The sequence below is a fragment of the Oryza brachyantha genome, chromosome 3, assembly GCF_000231095.2.
Source record: "Oryza brachyantha chromosome 3, ObraRS2, whole genome shotgun sequence".
NCBI classification, from domain to species: Eukaryota; Viridiplantae; Streptophyta; class Magnoliopsida; order Poales; family Poaceae; genus Oryza; species Oryza brachyantha.
Window position 1 is genome coordinate 27,710,556 of NC_023165.2, and position 18,717 is coordinate 27,729,272.

The following is an 18,717-nucleotide window of genomic DNA, read 5'->3' on the forward strand; positions in this document are numbered from 1 at the left end:
TCCTATCTGTTTAAAAAATTATAATCTCTAAACATGTTTGCTGAATAATTTATCTTTTGCAGCCAGCCAATCTTTCAGAAACATGGAAAGAATTGAGTAGGAAGGAAGGAAATGAGGAGTCACCATTGGTAGGCCCCAGATAACATTTTCACCTTTGTCACCTAGCAGAAAGGCTAAGCCAATACACACACACAAACCCCTCAAGTTGGATTGCCACCCATCTCCCCTAGTGCAAGAAGTGTCCTTGTTCCCATTAGCTGCCTCTTGTTCCATTTGATCTCCTCCAGAAAAAAGAAGAAAGTATCCTTCCTCACCACTACTGGTATTGGTTCTTGGTGAGCATCCATTCTTGACCATTTCCACAGTGTCAAGGGAGTATCAAAATTGGAAGCATTTGGGCAGCTATATAGCTTTCTGATCTCCAAGCTAGTTTCTGAATTAGTTTGACATGAGCAGGGGTGCTTCCATGGATGCAATCAGCCTGGATGAGTGGGAGCTCCTGCCTGACAACACGAGCTCCTTCTTCATGGAGGAGTTCGTCAGTGATCATGGCACTATTGATGGTAAGGATGATCAGTTATTCTTTGGTGCCAGCTTGATCATGATCAACATGGACCACTTCACCCCTACACCTCACCCTTCTCCCTATGATTTTATCCTAGATGATGAGACCAAGAATCCATTTCTGCCATTTCAAACATCAGAAGAGGTCTATGTAGGTGATCCTGTTATCAAGTTCAAGGACATCGATGTCATGAAGATCAAACCAGATCGAGAAGAGGTCATGCCTCAAGTGATTGAGATATTTGATGCAGAAGAGGAGGAAGAGATGATCAAGAGTCCTGTCGGTGCAAAGGAAGTTGATGAGGAGGAGGTGATCGTTGTAGTGCCATCTGACCAATGTATTGAAGAGGAAGAAGGGGTCCAGAAAGACAGGGAACATGATGGTTTCAGTGTGGGGAAGCTGAGAGTGAATGGTGTTGGGGCTCTCTGCTCATTTGGGGTTGCAGCTGCCACCTTATGGATCTTCCTGCTTGGTGGCAGGCAGCAGCAGCTGAGCAAGAGGCAGAATCAGAAGACCCAGTCCCAGATGTATGCCGATAATGAGGTTGGTTGCTCTGTCCCTTTGTTCAAATGCTTGATCAATGCACTGTTCTTGTGGGCAGATTCTTAAGAATAGTTGTCTGGTTTAAACTTCAGCTATACTTGTGTAAATTAAGTTGTTAAATTAACTCAAAAAAACGGCAAGACTATATTTTGAATGGATTATAAATGGGGATAATGATTTCTAGGACAAGTTAGGCCAAATCACCAGCCAATAGATAGGTGGAAATGCCTACTGCTTCTGACGATTTTGCCTGTCTGATCTGCAGAGAATTCAGCAGGTTGTGCAGCAAGCCTCAAGACTGAACCAAGCTGTATCAACAGTAATGGGAGGTGCAGCAGCAAGGGCAAGCATATCATTTGGTGGCTACTATGATGGATTCTAATGTGTTAGAAACCTTGATATAATCTTTCTTCTGTGCACGATCAATTATTAGATAGAGTGTATCTCCAAAAAAAAAAAGTATTGGTCTAGTGTTATATGATAGACATTTATATTCTCATATTCTTTATATTGGTTAGGGCCAAGTGTCCTTCATGTACAATATCACTGCAACCTACCTCCCTGTGTATTTTCAGATTACCTACTAGATGTAAATATTTTGGTTGATATCAAATTGCAGAAATGAATAGATATTAGATGCAGAATTTTGTTTGGAGGATTCCATCGTTTGGCTGTGCCTGACTGAATCTGGCCGGCATTCGTGACTGTTCATTTGTCGATTTGTACACCACACATCACCGTGAAACCGACAGTGATTTGTTCTTCTTCCTCCTCCTTTCCATGATCCAAATTCCAACTAAAATGACAAATTAATAGTGGAGTGAAAGGGGAAATAAAAGAAAGAAAGAAAAAATCTTATAACCATATCAGATTGTCAGAAGAGGCCGTATGCAACCAGTGCTATAGAGGGCAGTCCCAACCCAGACTCTGTCATAGAGTCCAAAACCTTGTATTAATGATTTTTTTGCTGATGTGTCACTCTTTCTACTGTAGAGAGAAGAAAATTGTAGACACCGTTTCTTGTGTGGACGTCGGGTCTTCGTTCCATCCGAGGATGTCGTTTCTTGTGTAGACTCCTATTGGGGAGGGCGGCGTGGAGTCCTCTGGATCCCGTACGCTGGCCGCCGCTCCCCTTCCGCTCGCGCACCCCACGCTTCTATCCCGCGCGGCGCGTGAGCCGCGCGCCCCTCTCCCGCGCAGCCCGCGCTCCTCTCCCGCGCTCGCTCACGAGCAAAGGCGCCGTCGCTCCAAAAATTTCGAGGCAGCGTGCCTCTTTCCAACCCCGACCCCTCCAATCCCTCCCGGTAAATCTCCATCCCTCTGCTGCCCATCTCCCATCGAGTTCATTCATACATCACTTTGGTTCCATGTCCTTCCCCATCCACTACCAAAAAGATCCCTGAATCAAAATGAATCGATTGCCCAGGACTGATGCACGGCGAGGCAAAGTCGCCCCTAGACCCCATCCTCGATCCGTCCGTACTGGTGGGATCTGTGGTTCGGTCGCCGGAGGTGATGGATCCCATGCTCAACCTAAAGCCACAGGTGTTCCTCAAGCTGATGGTGTTCATCGAATTGGTGCTTCTCCCGTTGCTGGATGGTGGCCAACTTCATCTCCGAGCAAAAGGTAAGTCTTCATATTAGTGGATCTATGCAATGGGTAGATAAAATAGTGTTCTGGACCATTGCTTGTGAAAGATACTTCTGTATCAATTAATTAAGAAGCCATTTTTGTCAAATAGCTACTGGACCTTTGCTTGTGAAAGGTACTCCTATATCAATTAATTTAGAAGCCAACTTTGTCAAATAGTTTACTGGACCATTGCTTGTCAAATATTTAACTGGACCATTGCTTGTCAAATAGTTTACAAAATAGTTTTTTTTATGTTGGTAGTATTTGCTTTCATCTCTCTATGCATTGCATCTGTAGGTTATACCCACCTGGAGGGTTCTCCAACTTTCTTCAAGGAAACCCATTTGCTAACCATCCTAATGCAAATGAAGATTTCATTTTGTTGGGGCCGGAATGAGTCAATCTTCAGTTTCACCAATTGACATGGGTGTTACAAGGACTCCCTCTCCAGCAGAACAAACTAATGATATGGTGGAAGACTTAGATGCAGAAGAAGATGATATCGTTAAGAAGTCTAGAACCGACAAGCGTCTAAATTGGTCGGTATCTGAAGACATACGATTGGTAGGTTCTAAAACATCCTATTTCCATGCACACTAGAAGATTAACGATTTTCTTTTTTAAAAAAAATGTTTTTGTTTTGAGGTTTCCTGTAGACCAGTGCTTGGTTGCATAATTCAAAGGACCCAATTGATGGAAATGGTAGGAAGGCAGATTTTTATTGGGCAGATGTTACTGAAGAATACAACAAGACAACAGAAACAAATGTGATGTTTCTCTTCTAATTGCTTATGGTGAATGAGATTGCTTCCGGGTGAATGTGATGTTTATCTTGCCGGCTGAATGGTGATTTTTTTTGGTTCAGTTGCTAGCTGAATGGTTCTATGCGTTCTGTTTAAGTTATGTTGTTGGTGATAAAATTGAGAGGTGTATATTGGGTCACATTGTTATGCCACAGCTGATCCATTTTTGTTTATGCTAGTAATAAATGTCTTTAGCTATAGAAACTACTATTACAAACTGTGCATTGGGGATTATAGAGTCTTGTGATAAAGTCTTCGACGTTTAAACTCTATGGGTAGAGTAATGGCCGGGAACCCATCCAAGAAGATGACTTTCACACTGCTTTCTGCTGATGCTGACTCTCTGAAGAGAAGGCTATTTTCACATGAAACAAGTGATTGTTTGGCTTTTACATGAAAAAATACAAACAATATATTTATAAATAAAAAAATAATATGTGTAAAAGTTTTATGTACATATTATTACCGATCTAAAAGCCAAGGCTAGAAAATAAAATTCGGTGGAAATACCCTAAAATCAACTTCAAATAAGTTGAAAATTTTAAATTTTGGTCTATAAGTATAAGCGAAAAAAAAATGGGGGTGCAATTTTTTAAAAATTTCCATGACATTCCTCCAAACCGAATAGACTCAAATGGATTGTGGAAGATTTTTTTTGCCCTAGTTTATATTGAATTGAATTGTTTGAGGTGAAATTAGTTCATTTTTGCCGGTTTTCACGATGATGGCACTCTGATGTTTTGCAAGATGGCGTTGGGCTAACACGGGACGGCCCATGTAGAGTTGTAGACACTTTGGGCTTCATTTCCACAATTTTCTGATCGAATCAGGTTGCAAACTGAATATTTCAGTTCAAAACAAACTCATTCACCCCAAAAATCCAAGTGCAACACAAGATGCAAATGGGAGAATTACAGTGCAAAACTGCAAACCAAGCTCATCAGTCCTGGCTAAAAACAACAATCAGCAGACAGCTTAAAACCAAAAAGTAAGAGAGTGAGACAGATAGATTGTTCCTCTCATTGTGTAAAATAGCAAAACTCTGAACAAATGTTACTGAATCTTCACACAAACAGTAACTATGAACCACAAGTCTGCAGAATTCAGCAAGGCCAGGACGTCCAGATTGGATCAGGCAGCTGGCCTGGTCTGATCTCATCTGAATAGCCTGTGTCCAATGCATCTTCTCCATCTTGAGCTTTGTCAGGTTGTCATGGCGGCTCAACAAACTGATGGGACTGACCCTTGAATGCAAGGCTGCAAATGGCGTAGGCCTGGCCGTGGGGAGTTACTCGCATGATCGCTCGAGCAATGAATGTATACCTGAATCCTCTGAAATTCAGTTAGAGCAGAAAATAATTCTGCCGACAGATACCCGGATCAGCACGTTTTCAATGAACTACTACTAAAAACATCACAATCATATCTTGGTATACACATCCTTTTCCTATCGCAAGAATCAGTCATCAAATTCGTATTTCAAAGAACGTGTCGAAACAATCTTTTATACCCGGAGTTAAGCACCACGAACTATAATACATGTCATTTTCTGCAACCTTGGCCATAAAACATACGGTTTTCTGAAATTTACTTAAAACATATGAAATCCATGCATTTAAGGTAGCAAATCAGATTCCAGTGTACTTAATTAATTGCACCAAATGACCAAAAAGTTGGGCATCATTACGGTACCTTTTACTAGCAGGGGAGCAGTGTAATCTAACTTTATATTTTTATAAGTATATTAAGTATTTTATTTGAAACTTCGGTAAGATATATTTAATTCATCTATTTCAATATAATATATTATAACATATTTATTGTAATATTATATATTTTAGTTTCAATTTATCCTTATAAAATTTCTACAAAACATACCACCAACGTAGTATAAAAAAATCAGATCCGTTACATCTAAAGTAACGGACAGCTCGCAATCATCGAAAGGTACCTTAAAAAATCCAAAAAGTTAGCTAGGCCTCCCCTGTCATCATGCACAAGATGACCAGTACGTAAGAACAAGGAATCCACCATGCATCGTTCGGTTCCATTTGAGAGAGACAAAAAATCAAAATCCAAAGCGTGCAAAGAGAAATCATCTGATCTGATTGGACGGCACCATCCACGTGTGCCTGTCCACGCACGGGTGTAGGTGACCTGATCCCTTTCGGTTTGATCCGATCGAAATCGAAGGGACAGCTCCATCTAACGAAATTTTATTTAGGGCCATTATATATGTATAGTCAGATTTGATGTATGTGTGCATGTTTTGGTTAAGTAGCCATCAGCAGGTTGTGTCACCTACAGCTTACCCAGACAGCAGTATCTGCACTGCATTTGCTCTTGTCCTGATCATGGTGGATCCTTTCATGGGGATTGGAATTGAAATGGCACACAAAGGCTGTCCAAGATTTTGTCATCTAATCGTATCCGGATCCTCTGCATGCACATCAGCACATGCACAATGACATGAAAATGAAGAGACATGGGTATGTTGGGTATAATTGAACTTGGTTTTGGAACAGTGATAGGGGTTGGAGCTGTATCGAATTCTGTAACCAAGCAAGCCTCTCTAAGGGCACCACGACGTAACCATGATACCACCGGTATGATGCCAATAAGAGGATGGCAGACTGGCCATGGACTTATAGCAGCTTGTTTGTTATGTTAATTGATGAGTGACATAACCAGAGCTTGGAGGATATAGGTTTAAGCTGAACTTCATTAACCAATATTGTGTGTTCTTGTGTTGTCATTTCACATATCCCGAGTTGATCAGTGGTTGATAATATCAGAAAGGTTAGTCGTCGTTACTCCACGTTTGACTAACTTTTGATAATATGATACATGGAGGCCAGTTGTATGAATGGTAGGTGAAAGAAATTTTATTAAATGGGCTTACCATAGTTTATAAATACCCTTAGAATCTTAAGATATTTAAAGACGCTACAAAATTAGCACTAAATATGTGGTACTGCACCATCCCAAATAACTTCATTTTTTACTTATCACACACTTACAAATACATGGTACTACCTTCATCCCAAAATAATTTCATTTTCACTTATCACACATTAACAATACAAAAACTAAAAGACTAAAATACCCTTCACTTTATCAAATTTCAATATAATTATCCTTTACTTTATCTATTCACAATATATTTATTCCTTGCTTTCACAAACTCTAATATAATGATAACTCAAAAAATAAACTTATTTTGGAACAAACTATAATGACTAAAAATAATGTTATTTTGGGATGGGGTAGTACCTTCTCAAGGATCATACCATCGTTCTAACAAAGAGGAGAAAAGGCTATGTGATATGCACCTGGATTGGAGTGGATATTTGCACTTGAGAGTTGATATTGAATGCAACTGAGGGTCTGTTTCGATACTCAAGTCCATGTCATATTGAATATTTGGATGCTAATTAGAAGTATTAAATATAGACTATTAATTAAACTCATCTCATACTCTGGACTATCTCGCGAGACGAATCTATTGAGCCTAATTAGTCCATAATTAGCGAATATGATGCTACAGTAAACAATTGTTAATCGTGAATTAATTAGGCTTAGAAAATTTGTCTAATGAAATAGCCTTTATTTATACAATTAGTTTTTGTTATCGACTTATATTTAATACTCCTAATTAACGTCAAAGGTCCGATGTGACAAAGGACTAAAAAAAATCCCTGGATCCAAACAGCCCCCGAGCCATCCATGGTCAGCAAAAAAAAAAAAAGGACATGCAAGATGGTATGGTCTATGCTGATGGGATGATAGGAGTGAGTAGAGAGGCTGGGTAAAGGAGAGACCAAGCAACTGAGCCGAAAGGCTCCTTTACTAGATGCTTGAAAAGTGAAATTTATCTTCTCATCCTCTATGATAGTGTTGCAAGGCCGCATCATTTCTGCAGACACCTTTTCCCACGTCAATTTCTTGGCTACAAGCAATGTGCCCGTGTGTTGCGATAGATTTTGGTTTGGGTTGGGTGCATATCTTTGCAAGTTTTGCTCATAGGGACAATGAGTTGCCATTGTAAAACACCTCAATTTCTTTTATGTGATTCAGGTGTAGAATAGAACCAACCATTGTTAATTAACCTATCAAATGAAGAAAATAAAACAGAGGTACAAGACATTGCAGGTTCAGAATTGAGAACCCCCCCTTGGACTGTAAACACTGAAGCCAGGTTTGATCTCATGAAGGAGCCTGAAATAAGCTGCTGATCTGATCAGGTGTCAAACTTTTGCTCTGCACATAATATTCCACAAGCTAAAGAAGCCTAAAGCCAACCCAAAACAAGCATCACTACGAGGTTAAGTCCAGCACAAGCAAGTGTCTCACTCTCACCTTGGGATTCTGACAGAACATGACAGGGGCAAGCATTTTTGTCCCCTGGGCTCAGGGCTGGATTGCTAGCTACTACTAGCAGCTCTGCTTTATGATGCCATGCAGATGCAGGCAATTGCAGCTGGAGCTTAATCTCCAGAGCCTACTGAGATAAGAGAAAAGGCATTGGAGGATTAAGTGCAGATCAAGCAAGCTCCCGGTCGGTCGGTCGTCGTCGTCGTCGTCCTGCTCATCCTGCATTTGCAATTGCAGTTGCATGGCATGGCTGCTGCTGATGCTGATGCTAGCGCGTGGGAGTGCCATGATGAGGTGAAAGCTGTTCACGCCGTGTGCGTGTGAGTGCCTGTGCCAGGGACAGCACTGACTGACAGTGTGTGTGTGTATGTGTGGCCTGGTTGTTTGTTTGAAACTTTGGGGATTTTGTACTAGCCTGTTGGATGGTTTGTACAATTGTAATGTCTCCTGCGGTTGGTTGTGTACATTTTATCTTAGCTTGTAGAGACCGAGAGTATTCTCCGTGCGAGTGTATCTCCTTCGTGTAATTGTCTTAGATCAATGAAATGCTTCTATTATTTTAAAAATAATTGTCTCTTGCAGAAGAATTCCTAAGAAGTTGAGATGTTCCGATGTGCATATGGAATACTATGACGATGTTGACTTTTGGACATGCCGTTCTCTGTTCCTTTTTACAATGTAATATTTTTTAGTCTTATTTATATTTATATGGATGCTAATGAATCTAGACATATATATATAAATTATATATATTTATCAACAGATGAACCTAGACATGACTAAAAAGTCATATAATGTGAAACGAAGGGAGTAGTGCGTATGATTTTGAGAGTATATTTTCATTGTCTTTATTCCCAAGTTTAATATTTTAAGGAAGAGCTCATCCCATTGTCCTTAAAAAAGAGATTTTCCCATGGGAAACAAAAGACAAAATGAGCTAGCAGATTGTTTATCTGCAGTATTTGTTAAAGTAAGCAACCACTGTGTTATAATTTGCAACTAGCTGGTGCTCCTTGCTGCTCAGTACCATGAACACACTATCAACATCATAACTAAGCCCTTGTTAGTTGTGACTGGCACTTTTAATTCCTTGCTGGCGGGCTTTTTACCTGTAATTAAGCTGTAAAGTATTCAGCTACCTTTGTCCTTTTCTTGTGATCATTGCAACTGAATCAGAATTTAATTAGCTTGGAAAATAATAAATTCTTTGGTTGGCTAAAATATGAAGAAAATTGCATATCTCTAATAACTTCACTCATCGGCAAAACTCAGTAAACCTTATCAAGAACAAAGAGGATTCTCTGTAAAGGAGGGAAAATAAACAATAGTAAGTTGAGAGAGTTTTGTCCTTCTCTTTCTGAAAAAAAAAAGTCTTGTAAGACATTGATGGCCAATTGTCATAAATCAATCATTCTTTCTCTTATTTCATAGGACCAAATATCAAGATTTAAATGGCATACATAAGAACATAACTTCTTGCCATCACCAAAGTATTCCTCTCCCCTTAACTTTTTCTAGATACCAGTATCTGAAATGCTCAGCTGCACACAGGTTTTCTGGGCTATGCAAGCAAAGCTTTGGCATGGACATGATAATATGCCAAAATTGCCAGCAGGTTAGAAAGCAAAGTGACAACCATAATGCACATTATTCTACTTGGAAACAGCACATTCCAAGATCAACATGATGTGCCATGATCTGAAACTTTCCAATTTATATAATGTTCAGGCAAGAAAACAACCTCGTAACAGCACAGCACAAGTTACAATGATGTGCATGCATAGATCTTCCTGCAGGTGTAGCTTGAATCCGAGAGAGATGGGGATAAATCCTATTTTACAGTTCAAAAGTCAGGTCAGAAAATATAGACGAGGAACTGAACGGAATTCATCTTTTTTACATTTCTTTCAGAGATAAGTGAGCCTGTTGATTCTCCACTCCTGCATTTCTGGAACTAACCTATGAATGATATCTGATAGAGTAGAAAATTAAGGTTAGGTCAAATTCCATCTATATGCTATAGCTCAAAAAAATCTACTATCCAAGTACATTCATCTTTGACTCCAAATAATTTACTACTAGTGCTTTTCAACTTTGAGCCTGTAGTAGATCACATTAACACCCTGTCAGAGAAAAAAGAATTGGCCACTGAACACCACCAATACCTACCATTATGTTGGTTGGTTCTCTGAGAGTAATTGACCTGGGGCCCTAAGCAGTATTTTTCTCCATGAACAGCCAAGATTGTACCCTAAATCAGATGTGGCATGCTACTCCACATGAGTGGTGATAGTATCAGTTTAGTTCAAGTGAAGTGGGTGCAAGATAAAGAAGTGGTATTAAAAAGACAAAGTGAGCATAAACCATATCATTTTTTTTAAAAAAAACAAATTTAAGCTTTGTTTGAGTGGACCTTACCTAATAAACTCTCCAAGAGTACTGTCACTAAGCATCAGTATGCTAATGAACTAGTTGAGGTTTTGAGGAAAGGTTCATTATTACTCACAAGCTTTAGCAATCCAAGTATAAATCCTCTAAAAATATCATGCTACTCTAGAGGGGTGTCGTCCGTCCATCCACTCCACCCCCATCACACCATACCCAAGGAAACTAGAAACTATCGAATAACTAGACACATCCATCGTAGAGCTTTTTGAATATATTTGAAAAAAATATCTTAAGATATAATATTTTTCAGTGCAAAAATTTAGTATCTCAATGTACAATATACCTTGAGGTACTAAAATTTTACACTAGAATTTTTATATCTCAAGATAGTTTTCAAGAATGATAAAAATAACCTCCATCGTAACACATTGACATATTATTAGTGAGTCACAAAAACTCAGAGCACTTCCCTGCAATCATAACATGAAGAATTACTACTACAAAACCATCTCCGACAGATAAAATCGTGCGGCAGTTCATCTTTAAACACACTTTTGCCAAAGTTTTTGGGGGTACCCTTTGCTTGGAGATGAAGCAGAATGGGAGAGGATGAGAGGAAGAGCATGGATGGATGGATCTCCAGGAGGTGAATAAATGCGGCCTCGTGGGCGTGCAGTTAAGCAGATGAGAGGTGATGAGATGATGATATGGGGCCCCTGATCCAAGGAAACCGTTGTCCTTCTCATTGATTTCATCAGTTGCCTTCACCACTTGCCATGCTGCTGTAGCTACTCCAGCACCAGCACCAGTAGTATTTTGGATCCCTACATTCTTTACTTCCACATGTTGATTGTATACGGCAGAGAAACCCCTAGTGGTACTGTTCTACTTGCCCTACTTGCTTTGCTTGCTGCATCTAAAAATCAAGCTCTTTTTTTTTTCTCTCTTCATGTTGGTCAGGAATATTTGGAGAAGAATCATCTATTCAGTATTTAGAACAATGAAGGAAGACAAGAAAGTTTGTTCCTACATTTTCAATCATGCAAAATAAGATTGGTATGAGCATTTGATATGAGGCATGATTGAGAAAGCATGTGTCATCCAGATATGTTTATGTTAAAAAAACCCTCCATTTTCCATTTGAATATTTGCAAGAAAACTAAGCATGGAAAATAAAACCAGTGAGGTAATGATACTCAATTTGGTTCTCTTTTACTAAACCAAGCAAGTATACCATTAAGATGGTAGTGTATCAGTGTATATACACATGCATGTCTGAATTTTCAGCTAGGGTGGGAATAAATCAAGTAACATGCGTTATGCGTAAAGGATATGTGATTCTGATATCTTACTAAGAATTAGAGATCTCATGAACACAGCCCTTTTAAACTATTAGTTACATTCAGGTAATTGACTGATCTTTTGGACATATTTACGTCATTTTTTTCCGTAGAAATCAACTAGAATATGAACTTTTTTCTTAATAAAACTCACCAACTAGAATATGAGAACAACAAAGAATGGGCTCCCATGGGGTAGGCAGTGGAGTGGTGTTAGCAGTAGCAGGGCGTATTAAACCAGTCATTTTCTACTGTAACGCATGTGAACTGGTCCTCCTATACAAGCGAAGAAGAAACCATTGCGAGCTGGTATTCTCATGTCAGTGAGCCAAAGAAAGTAGAGCAGTAGAGCAAAGCAAAGGCCATGCCCTATGACTAAAGAGAGTAAGTACCACATGAAAGATGGAGGCCAAAATTTTGTGTAGCCTCTACATTCAAATATAACATGAGTGACGTAACAATCATCTCCAACATAAATGAACGAGGACAAATTGAAGATCACCAGAATTTAATCCCAAGAGGTTGTTTTAAATGATTCTTTTATTCTTTTATCTCTTCGTACCGATATACTTCGTTTATCCCAAATTATAAGACGCTGACATTTTTTTTAGAAAAATCAACACATATATTGGACAATAATATACTAACAGTATATGCTTACCAAAATACACACAGTACCAGATTCATATTTGAAAATGTTCTCATATTATATTGATTTTACAACTATCGATAATATATTATAAATGAAATTATAATGGTTAAAGTTCCGCACTGGAAAATAAAAACCCTGTAAAAGACATACACACCCTGTAATTAATTATGGAAGGAGTTACCACCATTAACTTTTGAAAAAAAGCATAGCGAAAATGGTAGAAACAACTCCATCTCCAGCATGAAAAAAAGACAAGAGACCCAGAGAAACAGCTAGTGGTATTGTGGTAACAGTAGCCATGGCTGCAATTGCAGAAGAAAAGTGGAGAGAGGTGAGTAGCCACAGCCAGCAACTGCTCCCCGTCCTCTGCTGCTGCCCCTGCCCTCCTCCATCTCCACCACCTCCAGTGTGTGGTGTGGTGGTGGCATACTGGTATCTTTGTATGGCTTGTAGCCTGAAACCCTTTTGTCTCCTTTTCCCCTCCCCCTCCTCCTCCACACTCTACTTCACTTCCTCTCTTTTGGTTGCTAGCTTCTTTCTCTCACTCTACTCTCTCATTGCCTACTGATGCTTGCAGTTGCAGAGAGATGATTGATGCTCCTCTTGCAGTAGAGTGTCCTGCTCAACTTGGAGCTGGAGCTTTCTTCTTCTCCTCCTCCTACTTTTGATGGTTGCTTTGGTTTTTCTGGCTTGAGGGCTGGGTGAAGCTTCCATTTTTGCTTTGCTGGTCTTGGTGCTGTTAAAGGTGGCGTCTTGGGAAGAAATCTCCGGGAAAGATTGTTGCTTTGCCGCCGGTTTCGCGGCAAATCTTGGGGCGGGCGGGCGGTTGATTGCGTTGGAAGAGGTCGGCTTCGTGAGGGAATCTTGCTTGCGGCGGGATCAATCGCGCCGTTCCGCCCATCGCTGGGTTGCTTGCTTTTTGGGCGGTTCTTTGGTGCTGCCTTTTTGCGGTGAAAGGCGGGATCTTGCGGCCGCTCGCGGTGGCGTCGCTGGATCGGTGGAGGCCTGATCTCTGTGCGGGATTCTCCTCGTCGCCGGCATTGCTGGGCCGAGCTCGCCGGTCTCCGGCTGATGCGGTGAGGCGGCGGAGCGGAGCCTCGCGCCGTGCTCTACTGCTCTGAGTGGACTGCTGCGCGCGCCAGGTGTTCGGCGAAAGGCGCGAGCAGCATGAGGGACTTCCCTTCCTGCTTCGGGGAGAGCGGCGTCCAGATCGCGGACGCGTCGTCGTCGTCGTCGAGCGCCGGCAAGGGCACGGCGCAGAACCTGGTGACCTGCCTCTACCAGACGCAGTTCTCGGGCCGGCCATGCGTGATCTCGGTGACATGGAGCAAGAGCCTCATGGGGCAAGGGCTCAGCATTGGCGTGGACGACCTGTCCAACCAGTGCCTGTGCAAGGCCGACATCAAGCCATGGCTCTTCTCCAAGAAGAAAGGGTCCAAGAGGCTTGATGTCGAGGACGGCAAGATTGAGATCTTCTGGGACCTGTCCGGCGCCAAGTTTGGTGCTGGGCCAGAGCCACTAGAGGGGTTCTACGTCGCCGTGGTGTTTGACCTTGAGCTGGTACTCCTGCTCGGCGACATGAGGAAGGACGCATTCCGGAAGACCGGCGCAAACAGGCCTATGCTGAATGCTGCATTTGTGGCTAGGAGGGAGCACATATATGGGAAGAAGATTTACACAGCCAAGGCACAGTTCTGTGAAAATGGCCAATACCATGATGTTGTGATAGAGTGTGACACCGTCAGCATCAAGGATCCGTGTCTTGAGATACGGGTTGACAAGAAGCCTGTCATGCAGGTGAAGCGTCTGGCTTGGAAATTTAGGGGAAACCAGACAATTCTTGTTGATGGTTTGCCTGTGGAGGTGTTCTGGGATGTCCACAGTTGGCTCTTTGGATCGATGACGAGCAATGCGGTGTTCATGTTTCAGACATGCCAAGCACCTGAGAAGTCGATGCCATGGTCGTACTCGCAGATTTTTAGGGAGTCTCAGTTGCAGTGTCTTGGTTTCTCGCTGATCCTATATGCATGGAAGCTTGAATAGGCGCTTGCAGAATCATAATTTGCTTCTGTGGCTGCATCCTTTTAGTGCTAACGGGATGTTTGTTGAGTGTCTGTTCTTGGGAATGTTATAAGGCTCTCCAATATATGTTCTTTCTTTTTTTCATTTTTGGGTTTTGCCATCTTTTATAAACAATGTTTGAATAGTTTGGCAAGATTCTTCTGTGATATTCCTGTGATTTTTATCTTCCTTTTGCTTCTAATGCTCTTAATAGTTTAACTATGGCAATGTTCCAAGAATGAATGTTGTCATGATGTATCAAAGTTCGGATATAGATTATTTGCTAACGACAATATCGTTCAACAGTTTTTTTAACTTCTACTTGTCCTTCCCCTGTACTGTCTTGTGATCAATCACAATTGTTACTTGGAGATCAACAAGCTTGTAAAGTTCATCATGGTATAACTTTGATCCCTGTGGAAAAGTGGGGATTCTGAGGAATCAAGACACATGGATTACTTGAGCATCAAGATCTGTTACTCTAACGACAGTCCTTTTTGTGCTTACCTATAGACATCTGACTGTATCTGTCTTTTTCAGGACACAAATCACACATTCACACGGATGAGGATTCTGAAATTTCAGATGCTGCAACTCAATGCAGAGACGTCAAATTCTGTGTAATTTCGTTCTATAGATCTATCATCTATAAAAGTGATATGATCTAGCCTTTTGTGTTATTCTTGATGCTTTCTTGTTGTTCTAATCACCTGAAGGCAGATGGCTCAGATGGCCAATTGGCTACCAGGGAGCTGATTGGCTTAGTGCTAGTGTGTTTAATTTAGGAGATTGCATTGACATTAGCAATGATGAACAATCACATTAAACAGCCTGTAGCTTTCCCAACTGTTGGACCACATCAGCTTTTATGTTTTAAGCATTAAATAGGACATTATCTTGAATCATCTATGATGAATTTAAATCTCTTCTTTTTTCCTGATAGGTACACCATCTTATGTCTTCTTTTGTATTGTTTGTTTAATCTTTTAACTTTAGTAAGTGCATCTAATTCCATTGATGCTTCCCTTTAAAAAGAAGATTGTGGAAATTCATCATTAACAGTACAAAACAATTTGTCTAAACTCTGATCAAATCATGAAGTTATGAAATGGGCTAATGTTATATTATTCCAATCATGGTGTGGGCTAAGTGGTTAACTGAACATGTTCGTCCATTAACATGCTGTAAGTGGGTATTTTTATCCATCAACTTATTTTATGAGTACTATGAAGGAGCAAACTGAGCTATCTCTAAAATCAGGGAATCTCTTGGCTTGCAATGAAATGTAACTGGAAATTTCTTGCCTTGAGCTGAGTTGAGATTCAAAGTACTCCTTTGGGTCTTACTGCCTTGGTCTCTACCCCAAATAGACAACATCATACTTCAGTGGATCTTTTTTGCTCAACATAAACTGTGTTGCAAAGCTGCCTTACCTTGCTTGCCTGAATCAATCTTATAGTCCTCATTGATTGACTTCAGGTTAAATCTAAATAACCTTCCTACCAAAAACCTATCTCACCTTGTATTGGAAGCATCATATATGATATTTTCAGAGTAATATTCAGCTTGCTGACAGTTGTCCTAAACACAGACACAGAGCATTCTGTCTGTTAGTTCCTGTCCATTCATTCAGTAATTTCTTGTAGCTACCCCTTGGTATTTGTGCCTAATGTTTGGAGCTATATACTCCCTCCGTTTCAAAATATAAGCATTTCTAGGATTCAAATTTTATACCACAATATAGACATTTCTGCACTAATTCCCATGATTTCAATTCAAAATTCAAAAATTGACCACTTAAGTAACTAAAAGAGAATCTTTTGACATCTTCTTAGTCTATGCCAAACAACCTAGAAATGCTTATATTTTCGAACAAAGGTAGTACAAGATTTCGTTTCTAGTCAATGCAGACACAATGTGTAGCTTCCTTGGACAGTGACATTTGAGAAGAACCCCACAACTGATTTTAGTGATTGTCTATTGATTGCTACGTTATGGGAATGGAATTTTCTGTCGCTATAAGTACTACTAACTGCTACCTACCTGATTGCAGTGCTAGTTTAACAAGGAGCTGTTCCAACTTTTCTTTGTCAGGTACAGTAATATGTTCAGTACGACAGTAATCTTACTGTGGCTGCATAGCATACAAAGACAATGAAAGTGATCATGGTGTTTTCTTCCAAACAAAAATAGATGAATAGCTGATATCCTGTTCCAACTACAAGAAGAAATGGAAATGAATGAAAAGGAAGTTGATATATCTGAATGGAAAAAAGACATTTCAGTTCGTATAGAAGAAATAAACATCCAAATTTTAAATTGCACACTAATACTCAGTAACAGTACTATAGTAGCTACCACTCATTGTCCCATCTCTGTTGTTTTTCTGGCCTTGTCTTTAGAGGTCACTGTAGATTATTGTAGATAAACTCCAAATATTGGGTTTGTTGCCATATCATCTGAGAAGGAGCAATTCAGATTACTGACAAATTTATCAAGTTAGCGAACCCTTTAGGAGATCGTTTGCTTCATGAGAGTTTATAGTAAGGAATATTGGATTGCTTTGATTGATTCAGGGTTTACAGATACTAAAATTTGCTATCACTTGATATTTTGCACAAGACAGTAGTAAAGAGCCAAAATCTAGTAACTTAGTCTGTGTCAAAAAAGAGATTATTAGAGTTTGCATCACTTGAATAGTTGAATGTCAACCAAAACCCTTACATGTCTGTAGCTCATGGTGCTTCTGCATATTTAATTTTTGGTAGTGATACAACCACAGCAATACCAAGGTTAAGTCTTCTGAGTACTGCACATTTTTTAAGTTAATTTTTTTATGCATGTGCTGCATTTGTTTTAAGCTTGTCATCAACTGGTATGGTTCTGTTACTGACAGTCGTTCTGGAATGACTTTAAAGGAAAAGTGCGAGTTCAGAAGAAAGATGAAGAATTTAATCTATTCATAAATCATTAACCATTGAATTCATTCAATCCAACACTAGTTTTACACTTAGCCCCATACATTTTGGTACTTAGATAATTGAAAGTTTGTATACATGCTGAGCGAGGACTGCATTTGTAGTTTTGTACAACTTGTACAGGAATCAGGATGAACATCGTAGTTGTAAACATTTGTTAGTGCAAGCAACATGAGCTGGGCCGAGATGGAAGGATTGGCATTTGCCTTGTGGCAGACTGGCAGCATAGGCCTTACTAGGCATCAACGAACAGCAGGGATAATTCTGCAGTGCGAACTAGGAACCTTTCTCTTTTTGCTTCTACTATTTTAGTTAGTGAAAAAATTACCTGTTTGGTGTTCGACTGTCCGCTTCCTGATTTTCACATGGTTTCTCCAATTTTTCTAATCAATGACTTGTTGCATGTCATGGTTGAACACAATATTCTCATTTTGCTGCTGGAAGAACCTGAGCCCTAGTGAAGGATGCCTATCCTTATTGACAAGGGTGGCATAAGGCGTAGCAACAACGGATCAGACAGTAGCAGAGAAGGTATGGTTCTTGTCATAGAGCATAATCTATTCAAAAGCTCCCTATTTATTTTAAACTGGATTAATATTAACAAACATATGCTTTATTAAGATATCCAATTACTTGAATTTTATGGTACAAATGTGTATTAAACCTTACAAATGTGTAATGATGTTCATAAAGGCAGGCAAGATAAACTTTATCTGATTACCTATGTCCTAAAAACCATCCAAATCAGCAACAGCTTTACTGTCCTAAAAGCTAAGAACATTGCACAATTGTGCTATACACAAATGCCCAAGAAAAATCTACTATAAATTTAGCATAATTAATTCATGTGATACATGTACTTGCAGTTAAGAATCCCCCAAAAAATGTATTTTTCCTGTGATGTTTTCATGGTATCATTAAGACCAAACGCACATTTTCTGTTTCTTTTTCTCTGAGAATGTCTTTTCCTGCATTATACATCCAACTGGACCCAAATGCCGTAATCAAGCCTGTTTTGTTTGAAGAAGGAAAAGCACCTTGGTAATGCACAAAACATGTGTAAGGATGCAAGTTGAAGTAAAAACAATTCATTCAAATATCCCTCGAATTTGGTATGAAGTCCTTAAACTTGGCAGCATTCAGAAGATACAAACAAGAAAATGCTATGGATGTTATGGTTGTCATGTACCTTGAATTATTCCGTAGGTTTTTCTGGGGTAAAGAAAAATGGCCTCTTTCAAATGGAGAAAGGAGGTAGGAAGAGTAAGAAGTGGAAAGGGACAAGATACCAGAATAAATTTCTGAAAGCACTATGATTGGGTTGCAAGGAAGCACAATGTGGCAGAAGAAGGGTACAGTGCACTAAACTTCACCTCGTGC

At 39.9% G+C, this 18,717-nt stretch overlaps 2 protein-coding genes and 1 long non-coding RNA gene across 5 annotated transcripts; all 3 read left to right on the forward strand.

Moving 5' to 3' along the window:
- Positions 1–148: 148 nt before the first annotated feature.
- LOC102720414 lies at positions 149–1,717 on the forward strand. Of its 2 annotated transcripts, XM_040522481.1 has the most exons (4): positions 152–335; positions 457–563; positions 663–1,108; positions 1,374–1,717. In XM_040522481.1, the coding sequence occupies exons 2-4, from the start codon at positions 467–469 to the stop codon at positions 1,488–1,490; spliced, it is 660 nt and encodes a 219-aa protein (XP_040378415.1). In that variant the 5' UTR covers positions 152–335; positions 457–466; the 3' UTR covers positions 1,491–1,717. The 2 variants fall into 2 exon arrangements, with proteins under 2 accessions (XP_006650759.1, XP_040378415.1); XM_006650696.3 differs by having other exon boundaries at positions 149–563.
- Positions 1,718–2,104: 387 nt separating this feature from the next.
- Positions 2,105–3,854, forward strand: LOC107303815. 2 transcript variants are annotated; one of them, XR_005811407.1, is made up of 4 exons: positions 2,383–2,412; positions 2,535–2,735; positions 3,039–3,305; positions 3,398–3,854. It is a non-coding gene; the product is annotated as an uncharacterized LOC107303815 (long non-coding RNA). The 2 variants fall into 2 exon arrangements; XR_005811406.1 differs by having other exon boundaries at positions 2,105–2,735; positions 3,398–3,853.
- An 8,718-nt stretch (positions 3,855–12,572) lies between these two features.
- LOC102720690 lies at positions 12,573–14,513 on the forward strand. Its single transcript, XM_006650697.3, has one exon. The coding sequence runs from the start codon at positions 13,466–13,468 to the stop codon at positions 14,339–14,341; it is 876 nt and encodes a 291-aa protein (XP_006650760.1). The 5' UTR covers positions 12,573–13,465; the 3' UTR covers positions 14,342–14,513.
- Positions 14,514–18,717: the final 4,204 nt, after the last annotated feature.

Excerpts from the sequence above, each read along its gene's own strand:
- LOC102720414 (XM_006650696.3), top strand. The coding sequence starts at position 449 with ATGAGCAGGGGTGCTTCCATGGATGCAATCAGCCTGGATGAGTGGGAG. Across the intron at positions 564-662 it reads TGATCATGGCACTATTGATG|ATGATGAGACCAAGAATCCA; the intron begins GTAAGGATGATC and ends ATTTTATCCTAG. Across the intron at positions 1,109-1,373 it reads AGATGTATGCCGATAATGAG|AGAATTCAGCAGGTTGTGCA; the intron begins GTTGGTTGCTCT and ends TCTGATCTGCAG.
- LOC102720690 (XM_006650697.3), top strand. The coding sequence starts at position 13,466 with ATGAGGGACTTCCCTTCCTGCTTCGGGGAGAGCGGCGTCCAGATCGCG.